Here is a 25,176-nt window from a genome sequence, read left to right as displayed (position 1 = left end):
GACCAACATCCACAGTTTCTCGAATTTGAAATAGGGCCTCTTGAAACTTAGCTTTTTCGCGATTTTGGACAGCCTAGCTCTGAAACTATGCACTTTTCGCCATAGGTCCATATGAACTTTTTCTCTTATTTTGATGTGAGGAATCACCTCTTAAAGTTTGTCGGTATAGTTCATTAACACCCTATATATATATATATATATATATATATATATACACACAGGGTATTCCAGAGCGACACAAACACTACCTTTTTCTCGAGAACAGTACATGCTATCAAGTTGAAATGAAAAATTGCATCACAAATGTGGGTCCAAAAATCCGTAGAAATTATTTACAAAATCCCGAAAGCCCCCCTTCCTGGTGTAATGATGGGTGGGGGGGGGCACATGCCCCGTTCTTGCGATTTTCAAATAGGAACGATATGTCGATGTTTTGAATGCACATTTGCAAAGGTGGGGGAAAAAATAAGATTACTCTACGAAACATTTGCCGTACTACCTACTATTTTCCGTGTACCAATTGTTTTTTCAAAAAAGGGTACGCGAAATAGAGTATACCGAGTTTACTAATTAAGATAATGTAAGCACCGTCACAGTTTCGGGCAATGCAAGACACACGCTTTCCAATGATATTCCACATGGTGACTCAGGGTCTAAAAAATGAAAAAACTGCGTGACCCAAAAAAGAGGGTCCAAAGTAAGGTCAGAACTCGAAAATTTCAAATGGAAAAAGGGGGGGGGGGTCGAGCAATACCTCGTTGCATAGGTCACTGCAATGTTACAAAATTCGAACACGATTTTGGAATCCACTAACTACTTTCAACATGGCGACGATAACAATATCGAAACCCTGAATTTCTTGTTCGTCATGCAGAACTGAAACGTACCAGTGAAGTTGCCCACTTGACTGACTGACTGACTGACTGACTGACTGACTGACACACACACACACACACACACACACACACACACACACACACACACACAAAAAAAAAAAAAAAAAAAAAAGCGGGCATGTAACAGTACCACAAAGAAGCAAGTTCCATTTGACTGCCCGTAAGCTTTTCACACTGCCCGGTTCAACGCAAGTTCTGTTGCACGGGTGGAGGTGTGCCTAGTTCTTCTGCCAGTTCTAGTGTGCTTCCACTGATAACATGAATACGCCACTCCAATCTTGGTCTCATTCACCGTTGTCTGTTGCAAGACGTTGCGTCGTCGAAGGGACTGTGTGAAAAGTCTGGATTTGTTAACGTACATTCCTCGTGGTCGTGTGCATTTCTGTCAATTACTTCGCATTGGCGAATCGTGGCATGTAAGTTGAAAGGTTGGCCTTTCACAAACGAAAAAGCATTTGATATGCTCATGGTGCTGAGTGAGTGCCAACGAAATAGTTCTGCTGCTGCTCGTGTGTATGCTGCTAGGTATCCCGATCAGGAACGTTGTTCAAGACATGTTTCGCAACCTTGCCGAACGTCTACGCAGAAGTGGAAATGTTCAGCATTCTAACAGTCACAGGAATGAACGCATAGCTCGGCCAGTTCGAGATAGGTCTGCTGATGTACTTGCAGCCTTCCATGTTAATCCTCACATGAGTATCAGGCAAGTTGCTCGCGATTCTGGTGTCAAAGATTTTGAAGGCTAACACATTTCATCCTTATCATGTCCTTGTATCAAGAGCTACATGGCACTGATTTTCAAAGCAGGCTCGACTTTGCATGTGGTCTCAGGCTCAAGTGCATGCAAATGCTCGATTCTTTGACGAAATAGTAGAGTGGTCTGATGAGGCTACATTTAAAAGTGATGGTCAGGTAAATCGTCACAACATGCATTATTGGGCCGTCGTAAACCCACAGTGGATGCAAGAGGTTGATTAGCAACGCAGATGGTCTGTGAATGTGTGGTGTGGAATCATCGGCGGAAGAATAATTGGACCTTATTTTTTTGAAGCGAGTCTTACGGATGCTGTTTGCCGTACATTTCTGCAAGAACAATTGCCCATTCTTCTCGAAGACGTCTCCTTACACATCAGGACGCACATGTGGCTACAAAAGATGGTTGCCCAGCACATTTTGAACTAACAGCGAGGAATCAAGTGAATGCAATGTTTCGTGGTCGCTGGGTAGGTAGGAGTGGACCTGTGCCCTGGCCTCCTAGATCACCAGACTTAACATGTTTAGATTATTATCTATGAGGAGGACTTAAAGAAATCGTTTACCAACATCGCCTTACAAGGAGCAACATGATGGAGTGCATAGTTGCTGCATGCGGGCAGATTAGTGAGGAGGAAATTATTGTGGCACAGAATCATTTCAGTTACAGTGTGCAGTAACCATTTGCTAGTATGTAGATGTGGCAAATCAAATTTCAGAAGTCATTGCTTACCTGCAATCGAGCATTCATGTTGAAGCATTCTAACAATCCTTAGGATTTCATCAATAGATCTTACAACTGGCTGGTCGTTGACAGACATATATCTTAAAATCAGATTCTGGTCAATAATACATAGTCCGTAAACAGAATTACCACTTTCCTCATTAAAGACACCATAACTCCTAGCTACGGAGGCACTTTTGTCACAAATTAGTGGAAAGTTTATTTTACCTCCTAAGCCTCCTTCGCGTAGTGGTGTAGTTATCCTGTAATAATAATAATAATAATACATAAATATACACTTCACTTTGAAAGTTTTAAATGCATGTTCAGTCTAACTTACATTTTCTCAATAGCGTTACTTTTTTTTCTGCTCGACATCAAGTGCGAGCGTGGCAAATTATTATCAAATACTGCAGAAACTGTCCGAATTTTTTAAGCAATTAGTGTTTGCAAAAGACAACATTAGAATTGGAATGCATAAAGTATCTTTCTTAACTAAAATAAAAGATAACCAAATAATAAACATTATTTTCCATTCTATTGGAGTGAATCCATACAATGTAGAATGCCTGCATAAAAATTATATTCGAAATTAGCATCCCTTTCAGCACCGAGGCTAAATGGGACGTGGACTTACAGCTTAATGTGGAATTCGAGCCACAAGAGCTCTCACCGGGAATCGAATCCAGGTTTCCCCACAAGGCGCATATGTTAACTATATAGTCACGGAGGAGCTCGATATTAATCAATTGGGATCGTAAGTATTTCCAAATATCAATATTGTCGAACCCAAGATATGATGTGTATTTTTTTGTAATTTTTATTCTTAAGCAGGATACGTCCTTAAAAACGTTACCAAATAATGTTTTAATACCAAAATTTGATTTCATTATCAGAAACTTTTGTTTGAAGATAAAATACGAGTGATTCTCCTTACTCGAACTTCCTTTATACAATTTCTGCGCTTTATTTTATTTATTTATAAGTGTTTCAAATACAGATCAATGTCCGTTTTACACTGAAACAACGTATATAAGAAGTAACAAAAATGAAACAAGAAAAAAAAAATAAAATATAAAAAATAACAAAAGAACATATTTATATATACATAGAACATGAATCATATTTACGGAGACTTTAACTTGTTTCTAAAATGATTTTCAGAGTAAAAAAGAATATCAACATCTGATCAACTATTATACAATGATGCCAGCCTGAAGTATAAGGAAAGGTCGTATAATTGATAATCTGTGCGTTACATATGTAAGTAATGTATGATTGCGAGTAAGGCGAGATGTTACGCAAAAATTAATAACCGAGACCGACAATTCGGTGTTAATTTTCCTATTGATAGTTTTATGGAGAAACAGTAAGTGTGCAACTATACGTCGAGTAAGTGGAGTCTGAATATTGAGTTTGTTTAGGAGCTCTGTTTTATTAAGACTACGCACTGAAGGAACTCTTTGTTTGACAATGACAAGAAAAAAGTTTAAAGGGGATAAGTCTGAAGCACAGGCCATATTCCATGTGGGTGAGCAATATTCAATTTTAGAAGATACAAAAGCTTTGAAGAAAATACTGAGTGATTTTTGGTCGTGAATTTCAGTAAATCTTTAAAGAATACTCAGTATTATTATAGCACTCGTAACAGTAAAGATGATGTGATCAGCAATTGAGAGTTTCTCATCAAATAATACTCCGAGGTCTTTATGTGTCGTGACTCTTTCAATAGGACTGTTATTAATAAAATATGTGTGATTTTTTTTATTTTTCTTCAAATACTAAGAGTACAAGTTTTTTGAGGGTTTAGTTTTAAATTCCAAGTCGCACACCAATCAGTAAGTTTAGTAAGAATTTGTTGAAATAGGGCATCATCTATGGTAGAGATTTTATGGAAAATTTTACAATCGTCAGCTGAGTGAAGAATGTTCGTAGATGGTAAAGACAGGAAGAGGGATCATCCATGTAAAGAAGAAATAGCAGTGGTCTTAGAACACTACCCTGGGGAACTCCAGAGAGAACTGGGACAAATTTGGATGATACATCTGGCATAATAACACGTTGCATTCAATCAGTAAAATAATCTTTTATATGTTGGTTAGCTTGTAAAGAAGCAGATGGATGTCAATTTTGCTGAAAGGTTTGGAGAAATCTAAATATATCACATTCAGTTGAGAAGTTTCTGAAATACAGTTTATAGCATGAATAAGAAATTCTGATAGATTGGAGAGGCATGATTTCTGTTGCACGAAGCCATGTTGTGCAATTTTCAAATAAGGGGCTGTGAATTTGTAAAGTGTGTCCTTAATGGTTTTCTTGCAAAGAATTGACAACGGAGAGAGAGAATAGAAATGGGTCTATAGGAACATACATCAGTTTTAGTGCCATATTTATAGATTGGAATAATGTTAGCCTGTTTCCAAAGTTGCGGGGAGGGGGAGCTTCTGTAAAACATCTATTAAATAAAAAATAAAAAAAAAAAAAAACACGGGGTAAGCAATTGATGTGGCTGTATTGCGAAGGAAGATTGTATAAATATTGTGAGGTCCAAAAGCACGATGGTCAGGTAGAGCTGACAAGAGTGACTTGATTTCAGGGAGCGTAGTAGAAATCGAGGATAGAGAATGGGAACATACAGCTTCAAGAGCAGGAAAAGGATTTAGTACCGTCTGGGTGGAGAAATTTCTGTAAAAATAGTCATTGAATGATTCAGCTCTATGTTCCCAGCATATTTGATGTTCTTTGGTATGCTAGTTTTATTTTTCCCTGAATTAATTAAAGACCAGAAGCTGTTAGGTCTCGAACAAAACGAGGCTGCAATGTTGGAGACGTAATTATTGTCTTTTTTTTTTTTTTTCTTTTCTTTCTCTAAGTAGGAACTTGGCGTATCGACGACTTTGTGAGAAACTATTGTAAGTAAACTGATTTGGATGTTGTATCCAGAGTGGCCACGCGAGCTTCTTGTTATTAAGAACAGACAGAATCTCAGCATCAAATCAAGAAAGGAACTTAGATGGCATTTGTGATTTTTGAGGAAGAAAGTCTTCAACAGCAGCTACAAAGGTATCAGTAAGAAGCGCTGTAGCATCATCGATGGTTCCATTTTCTAACAAATACCATGGAAAAAGATCTAAGGTGCGACAGATATCATCCCATGGAGTCCTCTTCCACAATCTATTAACATGTTTTGCAGGACTAGAATTTCTGTTAGAAGTTGGTATGTTAGGACAAAATGTAATACAAAATGAATCACGGTCAGCAGAAAAAAAGTTTTTACGTGGAGTTATGTTAACCTCATTTAAAGAGGAATGGAATGGAAAAGGGGTTGGGGAGGGTGCCTCGACAACAAAGGTCTTTTGCACCCGTCACTGGTTGTAGAAGAAACAGTCACACGAACGACGAAAACACAGACTTGTCACTGAATGTGCGTAAAGGTCATACATTAAAACTATCACTCGCTAGCACTAAAAGGAAGATGGTACACAGATCGGAGGTCGGAAGCACTGGAACACAGAAGAAAGTCAAAGCGCCGTCAAAACATGCAAATGCCGCAAAAACTGGAACAGCTTCAACACAGTGGCTTCATCATCGCAGAGAACAGAAGCGAGGTCAGCTGGCAGTCCAAACAAAAGTCTGGCAGCAGCAAGAGCCACACATTCCACTAAGAGGTGACGAATACTCAGGGGCTGACCACAATGACGACACACAGGCGGAGGCGTACGTCGCAGAAGATGTGCATGAGTGAGATGACTATGTCCAATCCGAAGGCGGGCCAAAGTCCGCTCTTCCAGGCGAGATGATCGGGAGCTCGTCGACCAGACTCCAAGGCGGGGCTTCACTGCATGCAGCTTATTGTGAATCTGCTCATCCCAGGAGGATTGCCAGCGCTGACCGAGAACGTGAGCAAACACCGAGCAGACATCAGAGCTAGGAACAGGAAGAAGACAGCGTCGACCAGCAACAGCAGCCTCCTTCGCAGCAGCATCAGCAATCTCATTGCCAGGGATGCCAACATGGCCAGGCACCCAACAGAACGTTACATCATGGCCCTCAGCAAGTAGTGAATGACAAGTAAGGAGGACGTGCTGGACCAGCGGATGCGTAGAAGTGACATCGGCTAGGCTATGTAAGGCGCTGCTGGAATCAGAGCAGATCACAACACGGCGAAGATGGCGACGGCGGATATGGCGGAGACTCTCCAAGATGGCAACCATCTCTGCAGTGAATACTGTGCAGAATGGATGAAGCTGGAACCTGAAACGGTGGGCATCCAGGACAAAAGCACTTCAGTGAAGATAAGACGGTGGCCTCGATAAGAGTCGAGGAGGCACAAAAACTGTTGCCGATATTCCAAATCGGTAGTAGTCGCCTTCTTGAACCGCAACAAGTGGAGATTGACCACAGGCTTCAAAAGCTGCCAAGGTGGAAGAGGCAGGAAACCCAGCGGAGAAAGCGCAGGGAGATCGACGTCAAGGTCAGCTAAAAGCTCAAGGGCACGAATGCCAAAAGGCCGGGTGCAAGTGGGTCGGACTTGATAGCGTTGAAGACGAGCACCAGCATCCAGGGTGAAACTAGACGGGTGGTCAATAGAAGCTCGCAGGTGAAGCAAGTATCTCAGCTGCAACAACTGGCGACGATGATCCAAAGATGGTTCGTTGGCTTCGACGTATAAGCTGAGGATCGGACTTGTGCGATAAGCACCAGTCGCAATGCGAAGGCCCAGATGGTGAACAGTGTCCAGGTGACGAAGGACAGACAAACGGGCAGAGCCATACGCCACACAACCATAGTCCATCTTAGAGCGAATGAGGCTCCGATATAGTCGAAGCAGCACAACACGGTCAGCACCCCAAGTGGTATGGGAAACCAGGCGCAGCAAGTTCATCGCACGGAGACAACTATACTTCAGCTGGCGAATATGGGCAGTCCATGCAAGGCGGCGATCAAACTCAAGGCCCAGAAAACGAACACTCTCCACATAAGACAGACTAATAGGGCCCAAATAAAGATCCGGATTGAAAGACGACAGAAGTGTACACATTTCGTCTTTAGTGAGGAGAACTGAAAGCCGGTGTGGGAAGACCAATGGTGAAGGCGGTTAAGCGTCAGTTGTAGCTGGCGAACGATAGTGCGAAGGTCGTGTGACCGACAGTAGATGGTGAAGTCGTCCACATACAGCAGCCCATGCACAAAAGGTGAAAGTTCGGCCATGACACTGTTCACAGCCACAGCAAATAAAGTCACACTGAGAACACTGCCTTGCGGAACACCAGTTTCCTGAGAAAAAGACCGAGACAGTGTGGATCCAAGCTTCACTCTAAAAGAGCGCTCGCGGAGGAAATGCTGGAGAAAAATCCCATATGTCCACGCATGCCCCATGCGTGCACTTGCCGCAAGATACCATAACGCCAGACCGTATCATAGGCCTTCTCCAGTTCAAAAAAGATGGCGACAAGATGCTCCTGATGTCGAAAGGCGTCCTGGATGGCAGTCACAAGAAGAAACAAGATGATCGGTGGTGGAACGATACCGCCGAAATCCACACTGAAAATTTGATAGGTGGCCATGATGCTCCAAAAACCAAACCAACCTGGCGTTGATCATCTTTTCGAGGACTTTACAAAGACAGCTGGTAAGGGCAATCGGCCGATAGTTGGCAGAAGACGTTGCAAGCTTGCCCGGTTTCAGGATCGGGATGATATAGGCTTCACGCCAGGCATTAGGAAAAACCTCTTCAGTCCAGATCCGGTTATAGAGGGTAAGAAGATGGTGAAGTCCCGCAGGAGGGAGATGCCGAAGCATAGCATAGTGAATAGTATCCGGACCTGGGGCAGTATCCTTCGTAGAGCGTAGAACAGAAGACAATTCATCAGCACTAAAAGGTGCATTGTAGCTCTCACTGTTATCAGAGCGAAAGGCAAGGGGTATACGCTCCGCACGCTGTTTCACAGGCAGGAAGGCAGGAGGATAGTTTCCAGAACTGGAGACATCAGCAAAATGGCGACCCAAATCCGCCACAATTCGATCCTGCTCCGTTACAAGATGACCTCAATAAGCAAGGCCGGATCACCAGTAGATGAGGGTTGCCCTTGGAGACGGCGAAACTCAGCTAACTTGACTTCACTAGGAGCACGTCGAAAGGCACGCAAGGCTCGTCGGCGGGCACGGATAGCTTGACTAATTTCTGCGGACCACCAAGGAACAACACGACGACGAGGAAGACCATGATGGACAGGAATAGCCGCATCAGCTGCCATCTGGATGCTGCATTGAAGAGCTGCACAGTAAGTATCCACAGACCACCTAGGATCCGGTACAAAATCAAAGGCCGCAGAAAAGTGTGTCCGGCCTGACGCAGGTTGTAGCGAGACGACGATCCCAGTAGAGGGAGCTGAAGTCCAGTGAGTACAATGGGAAAATGGTCGCTGCTACAAAGATCCGGATGTACTCGCCACTTCAGTTGAGCTCCTAAGGCTGGGCTACACAAAGACAGGTCAATATGTGAAAAAGTCCCTGTGGCAGCGGAAAAGTGTGTTGGGCTGCCATCATTCAAAAGAATCAAGGGCTGGTTCGCCATGAAAGTGGCCAGTGCTCGGCCACGAGGGTCGGTCCGGATAGATCCCCACAAGACATTGTAGGCGTTGAAATCACCAACCAGAATGACAGGCGCTGGAAGCTGGCAATAGAGGTTGTCCAGATCAGCGGCAGTGAAGGCCGTGGAACGCGGGAGATAGACGCAGCAGATGGTAACAGGCTGCGGGAGAAACACTCGTGTTGCAACCGCCTCAAGGGTCGTAGTCAGATGGAGCAGTGTATAATAATATAGGCCAGAGACACCAATGGCAACACCGCCAGCAGCACGACCGTCAGTCATCTTATCCTGGCGATAGACAGTATAGCCACGAAGAAGACAGTTGGTGGTAGGTGTGAAATGAGTTTCTTGTAAACAGAAGATAATCGGATCCAAGAGCGAGAGAAGCTGTCGAAATTCCTCGTGGTGAGTGGAAAAGCCGTTGAGGTTCCATTGAAGCAGGGCCATGATTTAAACAGAATCGACAACAAGAAATTTGCCACTTCCTTTCTTACGGCGTCGCGGAGTCACATCGTGAAAAGCTTCGCAGGTGTCTTCTTCCACACCATCCATAGAAGAGGCATCATCAGCAAAGGGACTGCAAGATGGTTTAGGTTTCTACGAGTTAGGAGAACTAACAGAGGGCTGACGAGCCGCTTTCAAAGAGCCAGTGGAAACAGACGTTGACTGAGAACCTTTTTTCTTCTTGTCCTTCGGAGGTGTAGAAGTAGCAGTTGTCGTAGTTTTCAGAAATTTCTCGCGTCGAGAGCGAGGTGAGGTAGATATTGCAGGAGAGGCTGGCGACGGAGAAGGCCGCGAACGAGTCATGGTACCTGTAGACTTGGTTGCACTAGAAGATGGTTGAGATGCTCCACAAGTACAGCCAATAGCAGAAGCAGCAGCAAAGGTAGTCTGGGTACTTACATGACAGGTTTGGTCGGGAAGCATAACTGCCACCAGCAGGCATCTTGGGCGTCACGCGACGGCGAGCCTCAGCAGCAGAGATCTTCTCAGTGACTATAAGTTCTTTAATCGCCTTCTCCTCTGTAAACTTAGGGCAGTCCCGTGACCAGGCAGGATGGGCGCCATTACAATTTACGCATTTAGAAGAGGCGTTGCACTTCTCAGAGCCATGTGAAGGTTCACCACAGTTACCACAAGTGGCGGATCCGTTACAAGTGGGGGCGGAATGACCAAAGCGTTGACACTTAAAACATCGCAATGGCAACGGTATATATGGTCGAAGCTTCAATTGGAGATAGCCAACACGCAGAGTGGGCGGCAATGTATGTAAATCGAAGGTCAAAATGTAGGAATGAGTGGCTACCAGTTGCCCATCCCGTTTCACAGAGATACGTTGCACATCAATAACGTTTGAGTCGCGTAGCTCTTCAAGGATGTCCTCCACCGGCACATCGTGCAAGTCTCTGCAGGCAATCACTCCTTTACTAACATTCAATTGGCGGTGGGGCTGAACAACAACAGGCACTGATCCAAGCTGCTGACACTTCAAAAGAAGAGTGGACTGCTTATCAGTAGTGGTGTGTACTAACAAGGAACCATTGCGTAGTTTCTTGATGTGGCCATCCGGGAAAGTGCCCGTGGCAATATGGCAAATCTGTTTATAAATGACAAACGGCGATAACTTTACTAAAGAACCAGCTGTCGTTTCAGACTGATCTTGAATGACTAAATATCTCGGCACTGTGTTCACTTTGCTTTTCTGAATAGGTGCTGATGAGAGTGAATGATGCAGATCCATGGAAAAATCTTCTCAGCTTCCCAGTCATCGTTCTAGGCGTCCAACGAGGCGGGCACTCCTGCTCCATCCTTGTCAACAAGCTGAGCTGTGACTCCGAGTCAAACTGACAAGGAGCCAGGGCCACTTGAAACACCGACTGATGGGTACTTTCGAGAAGATCCCTGCGTCGCAAACTCCCAGCTTTCCCTTTCCGGGCATCACTCCATCCTGTCCGGCTGGGTGCAAACACATTTCACTCCTCGGTCCCACGATCCCGGGTCCAGCGTCGTCCAATAGCAACCAAAGCTCATGTCCATATCCATGCAGGGGTCAAGTTAGAAGATCCGTCCGGCTTCATCCGAGGCATTCTGGTTGCTGCAGCGATCGGTATTTTGACAGATTGGGTGATCGGCCCAACCCAACCCCCAACCTGGAGGACAAGTGGCTGGTTGCGACCCCTAAAGGAGTCGGGCGATGGGGGCGCCACATCCCAACGCCGAGTCATTTAAAGAGGAGACAACATAATCTAGGTTACTATTCTCGCGCGTATATAACTCTGACAGAGGCTCTTTCCGACCGGTGTCTATTAGAATATGTTTCTTTCAATTGACACAGGGAATCACCTCCAGGAGTCCGGTGGTATTATTTTTTCCGTATCTCGAATACCCAGTTGAAATTTTGCAATCAAATTTTAACTCAATTGTGTGTGCCTGATAACTTAAGACTTCGAACAACTTCGTGTGCCTGATAACATAAATACCAGATCTAAATGATTTTTTGATAGTGGACTTCTATGTGATTACAGATTTTGATTTTATTTTAGTTCAGCTTTCCTTTCAGCAACGAGGCTATATGAGACGTGGACCTACAGTTTAACGTGAGATCCGAACCACACGAGCTCCCACGGCAATACACGATTGCAGAGTTCAACAATAATCTTATTTTTATTTTTTTATTTATTCATTTTTTTAACGTTTTCCCAACTCAGATGGCAGAAATTTTTGTTTGACAAAACGCACTGCTTCCTGTGTTTGTATGGGTTTGCGTTAACTGATATTACCCAGAACTGGTGAAGTCTAGGTTGATGAAACAAAAATCATTTTATTCAGGAAACAACAGCCTCTATTATATCTATATATATATATATTTAATGAAATTTGTATGCAAAATAGTCCAAATCCATAGTTGGCTCCGAAATTAACGAATTTTGCAATGTTCGAACGCATATCATTCCAAAACGGAATGTAATCTCAGGTTTAATTTTTCGGAGTGTAGCTACCTGAATATACTACAGGGTGACCCATATATGAAAAAACAAAAATAAATAAATAAATATAAAAAAATAAAAAATAAATAAACACTGAGATTTACTTCCTTTAAAAGTTAGAACTTTCAAAAATGGTAAATTAAAAGATGAATAAATAAAAAATAAAATAAATGAATAGAAATAAAATTTGGACACCCCATATCTTTGTTGGGAAAATCTGAAATCAGCAGCGAAGGCCCTGAGTAATAGATACCTCGCTCACTTGGCCTCACGCCACTTTCCTTTTTCTGAGAAAGATTAAACGTCTTACGAATCAACACCGGCCATGACAGTCGAAGAACTTGTTGTCCGAGTTGCTCCAATCAATTTTCGAAATGTCAGGCGTGTTTGACCGTTCATGGTGAAATTTTCTTCGCCGATACCATCTCTGCAATGTGGTAAATGGCGGACAATGTCAGTATCGACTGTGAAATGTTACACTTCACAGTTGTCTCATGTACACATACTCAGTGTAAAAATACTGTACAGGATATCTCAGTATATCACAACTATCCTACTTTGAACGACACTGAATCAATTTGTAGTTTGCCACTGCATTCCTATCGTTACGCAACATGCACAACAGATAGTTTTTCGTCCATTTTCGTTGCTTCTGTATGCGGGATTATCATCTTCCACGGAATTATGTATCACGAGGAGGAAATAACTTAATGCCGCTTACTTTAGCTCAAATTTTAATCACGTAATTTGTGGGAATTCCTGTTGCCCTTTAGGGAACCCCTTGCACATTCGTCCATCACATGTGACGTTTGCGCTTTTGGATACTACACGTTAAGTTTCATTACTTGCCGCCTGACACTCCCGTGCTATGCACATTCGTTTTGTGCCTATTCGGATCGAAGTTCGACTTTCTCCAATTTACACGACCTTAACATTTTGTGCTTGGCTTTCAACGTAAAATCTTTGAAATCTGAGTTTTACGTCTCACGGTTATGCCGGTTAGGCTAAAGGAAACGGTGATTATGAGAAATGAATGAAATGGTGGAATGAAGAAAGTGGGAGGAAACGGGAGAACCCCGAGAAAACCCACGCACACGGTGTTTGTTCACCACAAAGTTCACTTGGTGGGGGCTGGGATCAAACCCGGGACCCCAAGCACCAGAGGTAACGCTCTACCACTGAGCCACCGCGGCCCCCAGGTTTTCAACGTAGAATGACTGCCCAAGCTTTCGCAACCGTGCACATTAACACTCTTATATTTTATATACATATATATATATATGTGTGTGTGTGTGTAAATTTGTAAATTTGGAGAATATACTGAATTAAGGGGCGAGAAAGCAACTAACCACTTTAACTGACCGAGTTGTTTACAAGCAACATCAACTTCAATGTTATTTTATGCATAGCATTGTAGCGTTCATTCGACATTTCCCGAACGTAGATACTGAGTTTCCTTTAAACTACAATGTATACATATCACCAGTAGGTGTTTACGTAGTAGCTAATGCATGGATAGAATTATCCAAAGTGCTGAGGCTTTTAATGTATTGCGTTGTTTTCAATGACAATTTGAGCATCAGACAATGACAATATCAGATAAAGGTAAGTACATTTTAAACTTGTTTTTACAATAGTGTCATTGAAATGCGACTGTTCATTCCCAAGTAATTGATATGTAAACGCCGGTGTTTACTGTAGGCAAAAATGTCACTTCAAATCTGTACAGTGTGTGGTAGGTAATTGACAACAAAGTCACATCCGCAGGCAACAAGGAACAGACACTTGAGAGAGAGCATTTATTATTTTTTAACGTGCTGTACAGGTAACCACATCAACAATGGACATCATTCAATTCAACTACAGACGCCACACCCTGTATCGAAACCACCTGCGGGAAGTAATGTGATAGGTTCTGGAAATGTTCGCCACTGCATCCACAACAGCAGAGGCGGCCTTTGTTCTTGCAGGACCGTGGGCGAGTTGGTGCCGTGGGGATTGGGATTTAGATTGGGAACACTCGCGCAATCATATTCTGTAAGCTTTTGTCTAAAACAAACTGTTTTTGTAAGATGAATACTGAAGTACTGTGCCGGTGCTGTGCCATCAGTTGTAGCTCAGAATAATCTCATAGAATAATGTAACAATAGGGGATGGAACTGATGCACAACACGGTACTTAACAACGAAATTATGAATGAATTTAAATGAAATTCAAATGTTTCAATTTTGAAGATGACTAGTATGGAAAAGGTGAGAGAGAAATAGGTTATGATTGAAAGATAAAGGATGAGCACTAGCCTGATAGATCCATCGAGACTGGCGTCGTCCTGGTCATCTTGCACGATGAATGTTCTCCCTTGGAGCAGCCTGGATAACTGGACAGTCAACACCTGGATTTCAATACTGTTGATCTGCAAGGGGCGTCGAGTTCTCTCTTCATCATGCGTTTCCAATGATGTTTTCCCATATCTTCATTCCACTACTCTGCTAACGAACTTAAAGGTGTCTGCGGCGATGAACCGACAGAATGGTACTCTTGACTTATGGAGTCAGTCGTCCTCCAATGGTGGGATCTGTTTGTCTTCGATGATCCTGGACCTATCTTGATCGTGTGTCGAATACCCCTTGTTGTTGTCTTCCTCGTGGTTTTGATCAACTCAAGAATGATGACCTAAGAGTCCAATGAATCGGGAAGTTTCAGGCTATGCTTGAAGGTATGCGGAAAGGAAAGAAGGAAGCTAGTCGAGTTTATTTAACAAATATGCATTTACAACAGGTGTCTAAGAATGTACAGTTCTAATCAAAGTTTTCTTTCAATGAGTTTTCAAAAGTTCATGTTTCTTTCGTTAATAAAGTAATTTAATAAAATAATCGAATTTAATGAATTAAATTCACAGTTCCTTCTAATACACAGTCACTTCATTTCCAATACATAATTACTTCACAGTACATACTGCTTTAAATAAAACAGGAAACTAGGATGCTTACTTTAAAAAACACCTTCGCGACTTCTCGATTGGTTGAATTCTTATATCAAAGCACTATAGTCTAAAGAAGAAGCCACGTCGTTTTCGATGGATAAAATGGCAAGAGCGGTCGTCTCTGTTGGGACACAGTGCTCCTGAGATATATTTTTATGAGTTTTAATCTTGAAAAGCTCCTCTCTGCGGATGCAACGATAACCAGTCTTCTGCATAATGTTCGTAAATCAATGTCTACATTAGGGTAGATTTCCTCCAATTTGTTTTCACTTACATAGATTATTTTCGCCATTATAGACTCGTGAAAAGTCTTCAATTCTTCATACAGTTCCAGTCCATCTATGTCACTCTTTCCTCCGGCGATTAATGTTTGTTCTAAGTTTCTGCAACACTTCATTAGGTCTTCGTCGCTCATATCAATCAAATTTTTAACCTGGTATAGAAAACCAAATGTGTGTTCATGCTTCTTCAAAGCTTCGAATCGCAGTTCACAGCTTCGTCGGATTGTATCAACAATTACATAGAAGTATTCTATTTTGAAGCAGTCTTCTGCACAAAGCTCTGTTCTTATACTCAGCTTTGTAAGAGAATTGTCTATTTTTCTTTCTTTTTCACAGTCTTGAAACTGGTGTCAATTCCTCTTTCTTCCGCGACTTCTCTCGCTGTTAGCAGGGTTGTCTGAAAGCCACTTTCCCGGTAGCTTTCGAGCCATTTCAGAAACACTTCCAAGTGCCTCCTTGTCACAAATAAGTTCATTTTCTCACCTTGTCACATTTTACTGATGACATTAATCTTTGTAAGGAGCTCGTACCACCTTAAAAGTGAGATAACAAATTCTTAAGTTGTTATTTCTGCTTCTAGTGACTGGCACTCACTGATCAATATAGACTCTGTGCTTCTTTCAGACAAGCTTTGCAATGCATCGCATACACTGTTAAGCTGGTATCTGACGGCTTTGACGGATTCTACTTTGTATTCCACTTTGTTTCCGAGAGAGGTTTCAAAGAAATTTGAACATGTTCTTTAAGAATAGCCCATCTTTCACTTGAGCCAGAAAAAAAAAAAAAGTGTGTACAGTCTCTGCAGAACTCCAAAGAAGGAATTCTTGGAACGCGCAGAGAACTTGCCGCGTCTCCTAACACAAGTTTCTGTTATACTTCCACCGGGTACAAAAAAGCGATTGGATTTACATTGAGAATTCTTTGTACGCCATTTTTTTTTTTTCCCACGCATGTTTGCGACATTATCATAGTCTTAGCCTCTACAGTTTTGCAATGATAGTTCTAGTTGTTCAATTTCGCTGAAAATGTAACATGATAAGCTTTCAGCTTTAGTTTCCTTGACAGCTATGAAGTCCACAAAGTGCTTCTCGATTTCACCTATGGTTTTGTTAATAAAACGCAGTTTCAGTGAGAGCTGTTCAATACGAGCGACATCTCGAGTGCAGTCAACAATAATTAAAAAGCACTTATTCAACTGCCTGTGACTAACGTCAAAGCCGAAATTGTGAAGAAAGTGATGAAGACTAAGTTCATCTTGGATATTCTTTCTAAGGTAATTGTCCTTAACTTCCTTCTTTATCGCTTGTTGCAAATGATTTTGCTGTGTTGGATCAAATAAAGTTATCAATTTGATGAAGTCCAAAAAATTACCATTGGAATCTGAATCCAGTTTCTCTTTGTGTCCCCTGAATGGTAAATTATGAGATGTTAAATATTGAACGATTGCAAGCAACCTCCCCAAATTTTTTTTCCAGTGCTGCTTTTCAACTTTGAGTCCAAGACATGGTGTTGATAGTTGTTGAGAGTTTAAGACATTTTTCTAAATCTAACCATTTCAATATACGCTCTTTGTGGGGCTTGCTCGTTTCTTGAGATTTCACATAATCGCCAAGGAGCTTCCAATCACTCACTCCCCTATAAGAACCGAAACTTGTACTTATACAAGAAAACAGTCAACTGCATCTTTTGCTTTGGTATAAATCATCCAACGCCTATCTTGCTTCTCACCATTTCTTAAAATTTTAATATAGTGAAATTCACTAAAACATCGTCCATCTTCATTCGCGAGAAACACATCTACTTTCGTCTTAACACACTATCAAAGTTCGCTCTTTGTTACTCATTGAACACTGTGATTCCACAATGTTGCAAACGAATACTGTGATTCCACAAACTGTTGTGTTGGCTGTGGTACCTCAACTTTGCTGCTGGGTCTGGCTTCTACTTCAACTGCCGTTGTATGTTCACATTCAGCTTTATCAACAGATTCACACACTAACGTTTTTTATTTAACTTGATTTTCAGTTTTTAAATATTTGGACAATGATACACGAAGTTGTTGTTCTAGCTCGTTTCTTCCTTCAGATTTTTTTTTCTTTTGGTACTTCCTGATTCATATTTTCTACCGATCACGCGAAGTCATGTTTCTAAGCTAGTCACACACGATAAACCAAAATATCTACGAACTTTCAGGTTTCACGCGACACTCCAAATAAAAAGTCCAAACCGAAACACTTCGGACTTTTTAAATCAACAATTAAACCAAAAGTTCTTGTTGCAATCCGACTTCACATCACTATTGCCTACCTTTAGATAGGAGAAAAGATAATTATACACCACTAATGGAAACAGCTTTTGCTAAGTTTCTCCTCCTACGTACGTTTCGCATGGTAGACGTTTACTAAATTACTAAAGCTATACAAGTTGACCCGTCTGTTGCTATAAATCTCTAGAAAACATTCTACAAATGCATACTATCTAGTACACAAAAACAAACTACTCGATTAGAATATTGATCTATAAACTCTTTGTAAGTTTATCAGATTATTTCTGTACAGTTTTAGTTTTATCTGTTTAAAACAGCAACTTAAACATGTTAGTGGCGTCTAAGATTATTAGTACATATTATTTCGAGGTACACTTATTAAGTTTGTGTTATATTTTATATTTGTGTATAAAATACGCAAACTTCTTTTTTTGTTTTGTCATTTTCCCTCATTAAAAAAAATAACTTATGCGATGTTGCATATACTTTATTTAATTAACGTGCGGGGGCCCTTCTCTGCGCGGAGCCCTGGGCAACGGCCAGGTTCGCCCGCCCCAAAAGCCGCCTCTGCACAACAGCTACCAGGAGATAATCCCTTGGAGCTGCTATCCTCCCCAATCCCCTTGGAGTATAGTATGAAAAAATGTGAAAAGTGAAATTTTACAAGTGAATCACGATAGAAAATCGTTAAATAGTCTTTTTGATATTGTGACCTATACGTTTTATGGAAATTTTTGTGTTTCTTTTTTCATTTTTCATTTTTTTTTAAACTGAAATTGCCCATAAATCTTCGTTGTTCGGGTAATGTATGATTTTCTTGTGTGATTGGAGGTGTTCCGTAGTTATATTATGTTACATGTATAAATTTTCGACATTCCGAACCATGGGAAAGAAATAAGTAGAAATTTAGCCGCAATTAGAGGTCGTCCTTCAAAGGATCAAATCCAGGACGAAATTAATCGATTACAACTGGTATTTCCAAAATACGATGGCACACGTGAATGCTTATTTTTAATGATGAGTTTATATATATATATATATATATATATATATATATATATATATATATATATATATATATATATATATATATATCGCGTTTCGTCTTTCTAAATTCGGGGAGAAGGTGATATTCTCAATTTTTCTCATTAATGTTAAAACCCTGCATATCCCCCTTAGGATAGAGAGTGGAACAATAATAAAAATATAAATAAATAAATAAATAAATAACAGTTCAAAGTACGTGATAACTATACTCCGAAATTCCTTTCAAAAAATTCAGCTGTTTCCCGCGATGCGATCCTACACTTGAACACATTCATTTTTATATATTAGATTAAGCATGAGAGAGAGTTTCTGACGCCACTCCAATGGATTTCTGAGCATTTCGACTGTTAAAACAACGTCTATAACATCACCTTCACTGTCTACAGAAAATCTACACGGAGAAATGAGATGGAATTTCTATGCCTTTGCTTCAACGTAGTTTGTTGCGGTGTAAATTGTGATAAGTCCATAATGCCAGTGGTCTGATAAAATACAACCGGTGGAAGCGGCAAGGTTTTTATGGGGTAAGTACACTGAAAATAAGTCAGATATACACCAAACAACCGTCTCATAAAGGAATGTATATATTTTCTAAGAACTAAAAATAGAATTTATACAACTAAATAACTAACTAACTTCATGGCTTTTGGAATCCGGAGATTCAATGCTGCATTCATAAAAGCTCTCGATTGACTTCTGTTCTTAGCTAACTGGATCCGATTTCTACTTTAATTCCATATACAAGGGCTGGGAAGAAATAAGTGGGAACACTGTTTTATCCCCGCGCAGTAATTTTTGTTCGAGCTGCTGTTGGCAACACATGTAGAGGGTGGATGGAGCTATACAACGCGGGTGGCGGCGCTAGTGTAGGTGCTGCAGTGATAGTAGTGGAGTGTGTTAAACGTAGGTTGTCCAATCACACAGCTCTAAAGGGGGTGTTTTCCAAGTTACAACAACGTGCATGGATAACAATCGAAGTGGCTTATGGGAAAACAGTGGGCCAGAGAAGGTCACTCTAGACTACGTGAAGCATGCGGTAATGATGCTATCCGTATCGGATAATGCCACGTTGGGTTGCAGCGTTTCGTGCAGGACGTGATAGTATGCAACAGGAACTAGGTGGAGTTCGACATGGGGTCGAAAACAGTCCTCGAATTGATTCAATCTTTGTTGCATATGGACTGGAGGTGGACTGCCGGGGAATTGGCTAATGAGGTAGGAACATCCCACACTACAGTGTTCAATGTGTTGCACAATATCCTATCGAAAAATTGCATCCCGGTAGGTACTGCATCACCTTACAGACGTTCAAGAATGGCACAGACACGCCCTCGCCGGTGATCATTTAGCACGTCACAGACAGGAAGGTCACGTGTTCCTGGACAGGATAATCGCATATGACGAAACATGTGCGCGCTCTTATGAGACAGAACTTAAGCGACAATCAAAGGAATGGCGCCACCCATCATCTCCGTGACTCAAGAAGCTGTGTCAGGAACCGGTGAATGTGAAGGTGATGCTGATAGTGGCATACGATGTACATGGTGTCATGCAGTTCCTCCGAACCAGACTGTAAATGCAGTGTACTACCACAGGTTTCTAAAACATCATCGTCCTGCACTGCACAGGAAACGACCCTACTTCATAAGAGATCTATACATTGTTTTGCACGACAACGCCCGTTGTCACAACGCAATTGCTGGGATGAAATTGTTTGCATGATAGGGTTAGAATTTAGATTTCTGGGCTTTCGGCATCTAAGGCCATTTAGCCCTTAACGTTTTGAGGGATGATGTCCCTCGGCGAGCACACAATCCGGGGAAAGAGAAGGAAGCAGCCTTGGACTTATAAGTTAGGTACCACCCCGGCGTTTGCCTGGTGTGAATGCGGAAAACCCAGGAAAACTTCAATCAGGGTGGCTGGCCTGGAAAAGCGTTTTTTTTACACTTTTTCGACCGAGTGCCCCTACCGGAAATCGAACCCGGGACCGCTCGCACCGAAGGCGAGAGCGTTAGCGACTATTTGCATGATAGGGGTGAGAGGGTCTAGAGCACCCATGCTATTCACCGGACATAGTTCATGTGACTTTCATTTGTTCCCTAAGATGAAAGAACTACTGCGAGGGATGCGTTTCCGCACCAGAGATGCCATACCTCGAGCTATAGGACGCTCTCTTGCAGACACCAACAAAGAAGGCATCGCTGCTAGTATCCTGCGACTTCCTCACATCTTGCAATAAGTGAAACATGTTGTAGTGGATTATGTTGAAGGCCTGTAGAAGTCTCATGATTGTACAATAAATGATTCACGAAAGATTTATATGTTGCCACTTATTTCTTTCCAACCCTCGTATATACACATACTGTTACATACAAGAGTAGAAGTGGATGACTTATCATCACCCAGGCTATACTACTATAGGCACTTTGTATTAACGTCAAATTGAGAGAGAATACTAGTCATGAAAGTGCGAAATAAGATAACATTTTTGGAATTAGCTATTATAATGGGGTAAGAAGGGGATCAAAATTTCCCCCAAGAATTTTCGAATTCCTAGGGTTAGAGAAGAAAACTCGACATACGAACACTTCATTAAAAATTAGGGAATACGTGTTTCAGCGTTTTTGAATATTCCGCTCCAAAGGGGAGAAAGACATATTTATAAAATATTCAATTTTCCTTTTGCTTAATCAGGAAGTACCGAATGTGAGGATTCGGTTAATTTGGAGATCTAGAATTTGGTTTATATACTTTTGGGTATGGAAAATTCGATACATGAATTGTAAAATAAAAACAAGGGAATACGGTTTTTGAAAATTTCAATTCTAAGGGAAAAAAGTGGGTCATTTTTTAATAGCCAAATTTCCCTTTATTTATATTGAGAAAGTGCCCACTATACGGAGTCACTTACGCTGAAGATATAAAATTCGGAATATAAACTCTTAAAGAAAAATAAGAGAATTTCAGAGTTTTCGAAAATTTCCCTCCTAAGCGGAGCAAGGTAAACAGTTTCAATAATATTCAAAAATTTCCCTTTATTTACTCACAAAGTGTCAAATGTGGAAATTTACTCAAGACGGAGATGTGAAATTCGGTTTATGAACTCGTAAATAAAATAAGAGATTACGTGTTTCAGTGTTTTTAAAGACTCTGCTCCTAATGGGGAAAGGAATAATTTCTACAATATTGAAATTTCCCTTTGTTTATTCACAATGCGCACAATGTGGGGATTCACCCAAGTTAAAGATAACACGTTCAAAATATAAAGTTACATAAAAATAAAAGAAAATATGTTTCAGTGTTTTCGAAAATTCTGCTCCAAAGAAAGAAAATTGTAGTTGTTTCAATAACATTCAAAATTCCGTTTCTTTATTAGGAAAGTCTCCAATGCGAAGATTCACTTAAATTGAAGGAGCGAAATTCGGTATATAAACTCTTAAATAAAAATAATTAAATATGTATTTCAGCATCTTCGAAAATTCAGCTTCAAAAGAAAGTAAAGGAGGCAATTTCTATAATATAAATTCTCCTACTGTTTATTCATAACACTTAATGTAAGGATTCGCTTACGTTAGAGGTGTGAAATTCGTTATATAAACTCTTAATTAAAAATAAGGGAAACACTATTTCAGAGATTTCGAAAATTCTGCTCCTGGAAGGGGAAAGGGGGCAATACATACATACATATATATATATATATATATACATATATATATATACATATATATATACATATATATATACATATATATATATATACATATATATATATATACATATATATATATACATATATATATATATACATATATATATATACATATATATATATACATATATATATATATACATATATATATATATATACATATATATATATATATACATATACATACATATATACATATATATATATATATATACATATATATATATATATACATACATATATACATATATATATATATATATACATATATATATATATATATACATATATATATATATATATACATATATATATATATATATACATATATATATATATATATATACATACATATATACATATATATACATACATATATACATATATATATATATATATATACATATATATATATATATATATATTCATCCTCACGGCATTGTCAAGGCTCTATATTTGTATTTTACATTTATTATTGCAACCGGGTGTTACTGACTTCCGTATACGGTAGCCCGATCATCACCCTTGTTCTTCGCGCGCACAGTCATTCGAAGAACTGAAAACGTACTCTGTACACAAACAGTTTATGGTTGTGAACTCGGAAAGCCTGGTACTTCTGCTTGTCAAGGTCAAAAAGTGGGAGAAAAAAGGATGTGTAGAATGTAAAGAGGGTGCAACAGTGACTGATGCTTGTAAGGGAACATATTCATTTGTAGTTCGTGCACATTCCGCCTGTAGCGCTACTGTGGCACGACGTATATTGTAACTGTATAACTCTTGTACACCGCTAGTAGGTCTATTCGCGTTAGTGACGACCGAAACTATGTTGTCAGCTCTGACTGCGATAAGGCACTGCCGTGCTGCTTTTCCTTCTCTTTTTTCCCCCTTTTCCATTTGTGAGACGCCAAACATGTTGTTTTTGCTTGTTGCACGCGCTGAACGTGTTTCGGCGAGCGAAGTATTTAAGAAGTTGACTACATATTCTTGTTTGCGATAGTTTTAAATTGGTTAACTGTTGAAAAATATACGAAAATAAAGCTGTACTTGTTAAGGTATATTAGTCGAGGACGTAGCTACTGACAGTGTTGATTACAGATTTTCTCGAGGAAGAATTTAATTACAGTAGAGGTGAAAAGGAGACGTCCATTTAGACAGCCCCCCCCCCCCTTATCAGACTCAATCGGAAATGGTCTCAATCGTTTGTACACAAATGTGCAGGCGAAATTTTCGTTTGTACACAATTAGGGGCGCCGTCAGAACGAAAACAAAGTGGGGGCTGTCTAAATGGTAGCCCCCCACCAACAAGTCCTATTCAAGCACAAATTGTCGCAATCATTTGTACATCGTTTCTACAGAAATGTGAAGGCGAAATTTTCGTTTGTACACAATTAGGGGCGCCGTCAGAACGAAAACAAAGTGGGGGCTGTCTAAATGGTAGCCCCCCACCAACAAGTCCTATTCAAGCACAAATTGTCGCAATCATTTGTACATCGTTTCTACAGAAATGTGAAGGCGAAATTTTCGTTTGTACACAATTAGGGGCGCCGTCAGAACGAAAACAAAGTGGGGGCTGTCTAAATGGTAGCCCCCCACCAACAAGTCCTATTCAATCACAAATTGTCGCAATCGTTTTGTACATCGTTTGTACAGAAATGTGCAGGCGAAATTTTTGTTTTACACAATTAGGGGCGCCGCCAGAACAGAAAAAAATGGGGGCTGTCTAAGTGGTAGCCCCCCACCATGTCCAATTGAATCAAATTGTCGCAATTGTTTGTACTTCGTTTGTGCAGAAATGTGCAGGCGAAATGTATGTTCGCACGCAATTAGGGGCGCCGCCAGAACGAAAAAAATTGGGGGCTAAGTGGTAGCCCCCGACCATGTCCTATTCGATCACAAATTGTCGCAATCGTTTGTACTTCTTTTGTACAGAAATGTGCACGCGAAATTTTCGTTTCTACATAATTAAGGGCGCCGCCAGAACAGAACAAAATGGGGGCTGTCTAAGTTGTAGCCCCCTCCCCACCATGTCCAATTCAATCACAAGTTGTCGCATTCGTTTGTGCATCGTTTGTACAGAAATGTGCAGGCGAAATGTTTGTTTGAACAAACTTAGGGGCGCCGCCAGAACGAAAACAAAGTGGGGAGCTGTCTGAGTGGTAGCTCCCCCCACGATGTCCAATTGAATAACAAAGTATCGCAATCGTTTGTACATTGTTTGTACAGAAATGTGCAGGCCAAATTTTCCTTTGTACACTATTAGGGGCGCCGCCAGAACGAAAAAAATGTGAGGGCTGTCTCAATGGTAGCCCCTCCCATTTCCAATTCAATCACAAATTGTCACAATCGTTTCTATATCGTTTGAACAGAAATGTGCAGGCTAAATTATTGTTTGTACATAATTAAGGGCGCCGCCAGAACGAAAACAAAGTGGGGGGCTGTTTAAGTGATAGCCCCCCACCATGTCCAATTCAATCACAAATTGTCGCAATCGTTTGTACATCGTTTGTACAGAAATGTGCATGCAAAATTTTTGTTTGTACATAATTAGGGGCGCCGCCAGGGCGAAAACAAATTGGGGGGCTTTCTAAGTGATAGCCCAATCACCATGTTCAATTCAATCACAAATTGTTGCAATCGTTTGTACATCGTTTGTACAGAAATATGCAGGCAAAATTTTCGTTTGTACACAATTAGGGGCGACCTCAGAACGAAAACAAGGGGGGGGGCTGTCTAAATGGTAGCCCTCCCACCATGTGCAATTGAATCACAAATTGTCGCAATCGTTTGAATATAGTTATAAAGAAATGTGCAGGCGAGATTTTCGTTTGTACACAATTAGGGGCGCCGCCAGAACGAAAACAAAGTGGAGGGCTGTCTAAATGTTAGCCCTCCCACCATGTTCAATTCAACCACAAACTGTCGCACTTGTTTGTACGCC

General features: G+C 40.8%; 1 protein-coding gene across 2 annotated transcripts in view; it reads right to left on the bottom strand.

The window, feature by feature from the left end:
* LOC145688366 (uncharacterized) overlaps nucleotides 1-25,176 on the bottom strand; it is a 335,311-nt gene that overhangs the window by 83,364 nt on the left and 226,771 nt on the right. For both annotated transcript variants that reach the window (XM_081762515.1, XM_081762516.1), the window contains one exon: nucleotides 2,383-2,636. In XM_081762515.1, coding sequence (XP_081618641.1) covers nucleotides 2,383-2,636 — 254 coding nt within the window. The remainder of the gene's footprint in view (nucleotides 1-2,382; nucleotides 2,637-25,176) is intronic.

The sequence above is a fragment of the Thermobia domestica genome, chromosome 6, assembly GCF_964235325.1.
Source record: "Thermobia domestica chromosome 6, izTheDome1.hap1.1, whole genome shotgun sequence".
NCBI classification, from domain to species: Eukaryota; Metazoa; Arthropoda; class Insecta; order Zygentoma; family Lepismatidae; genus Thermobia; species Thermobia domestica.
Note: the sequence above shows the minus strand (reverse complement) of the source record. Positions and strands in the feature narration are given on the sequence as shown.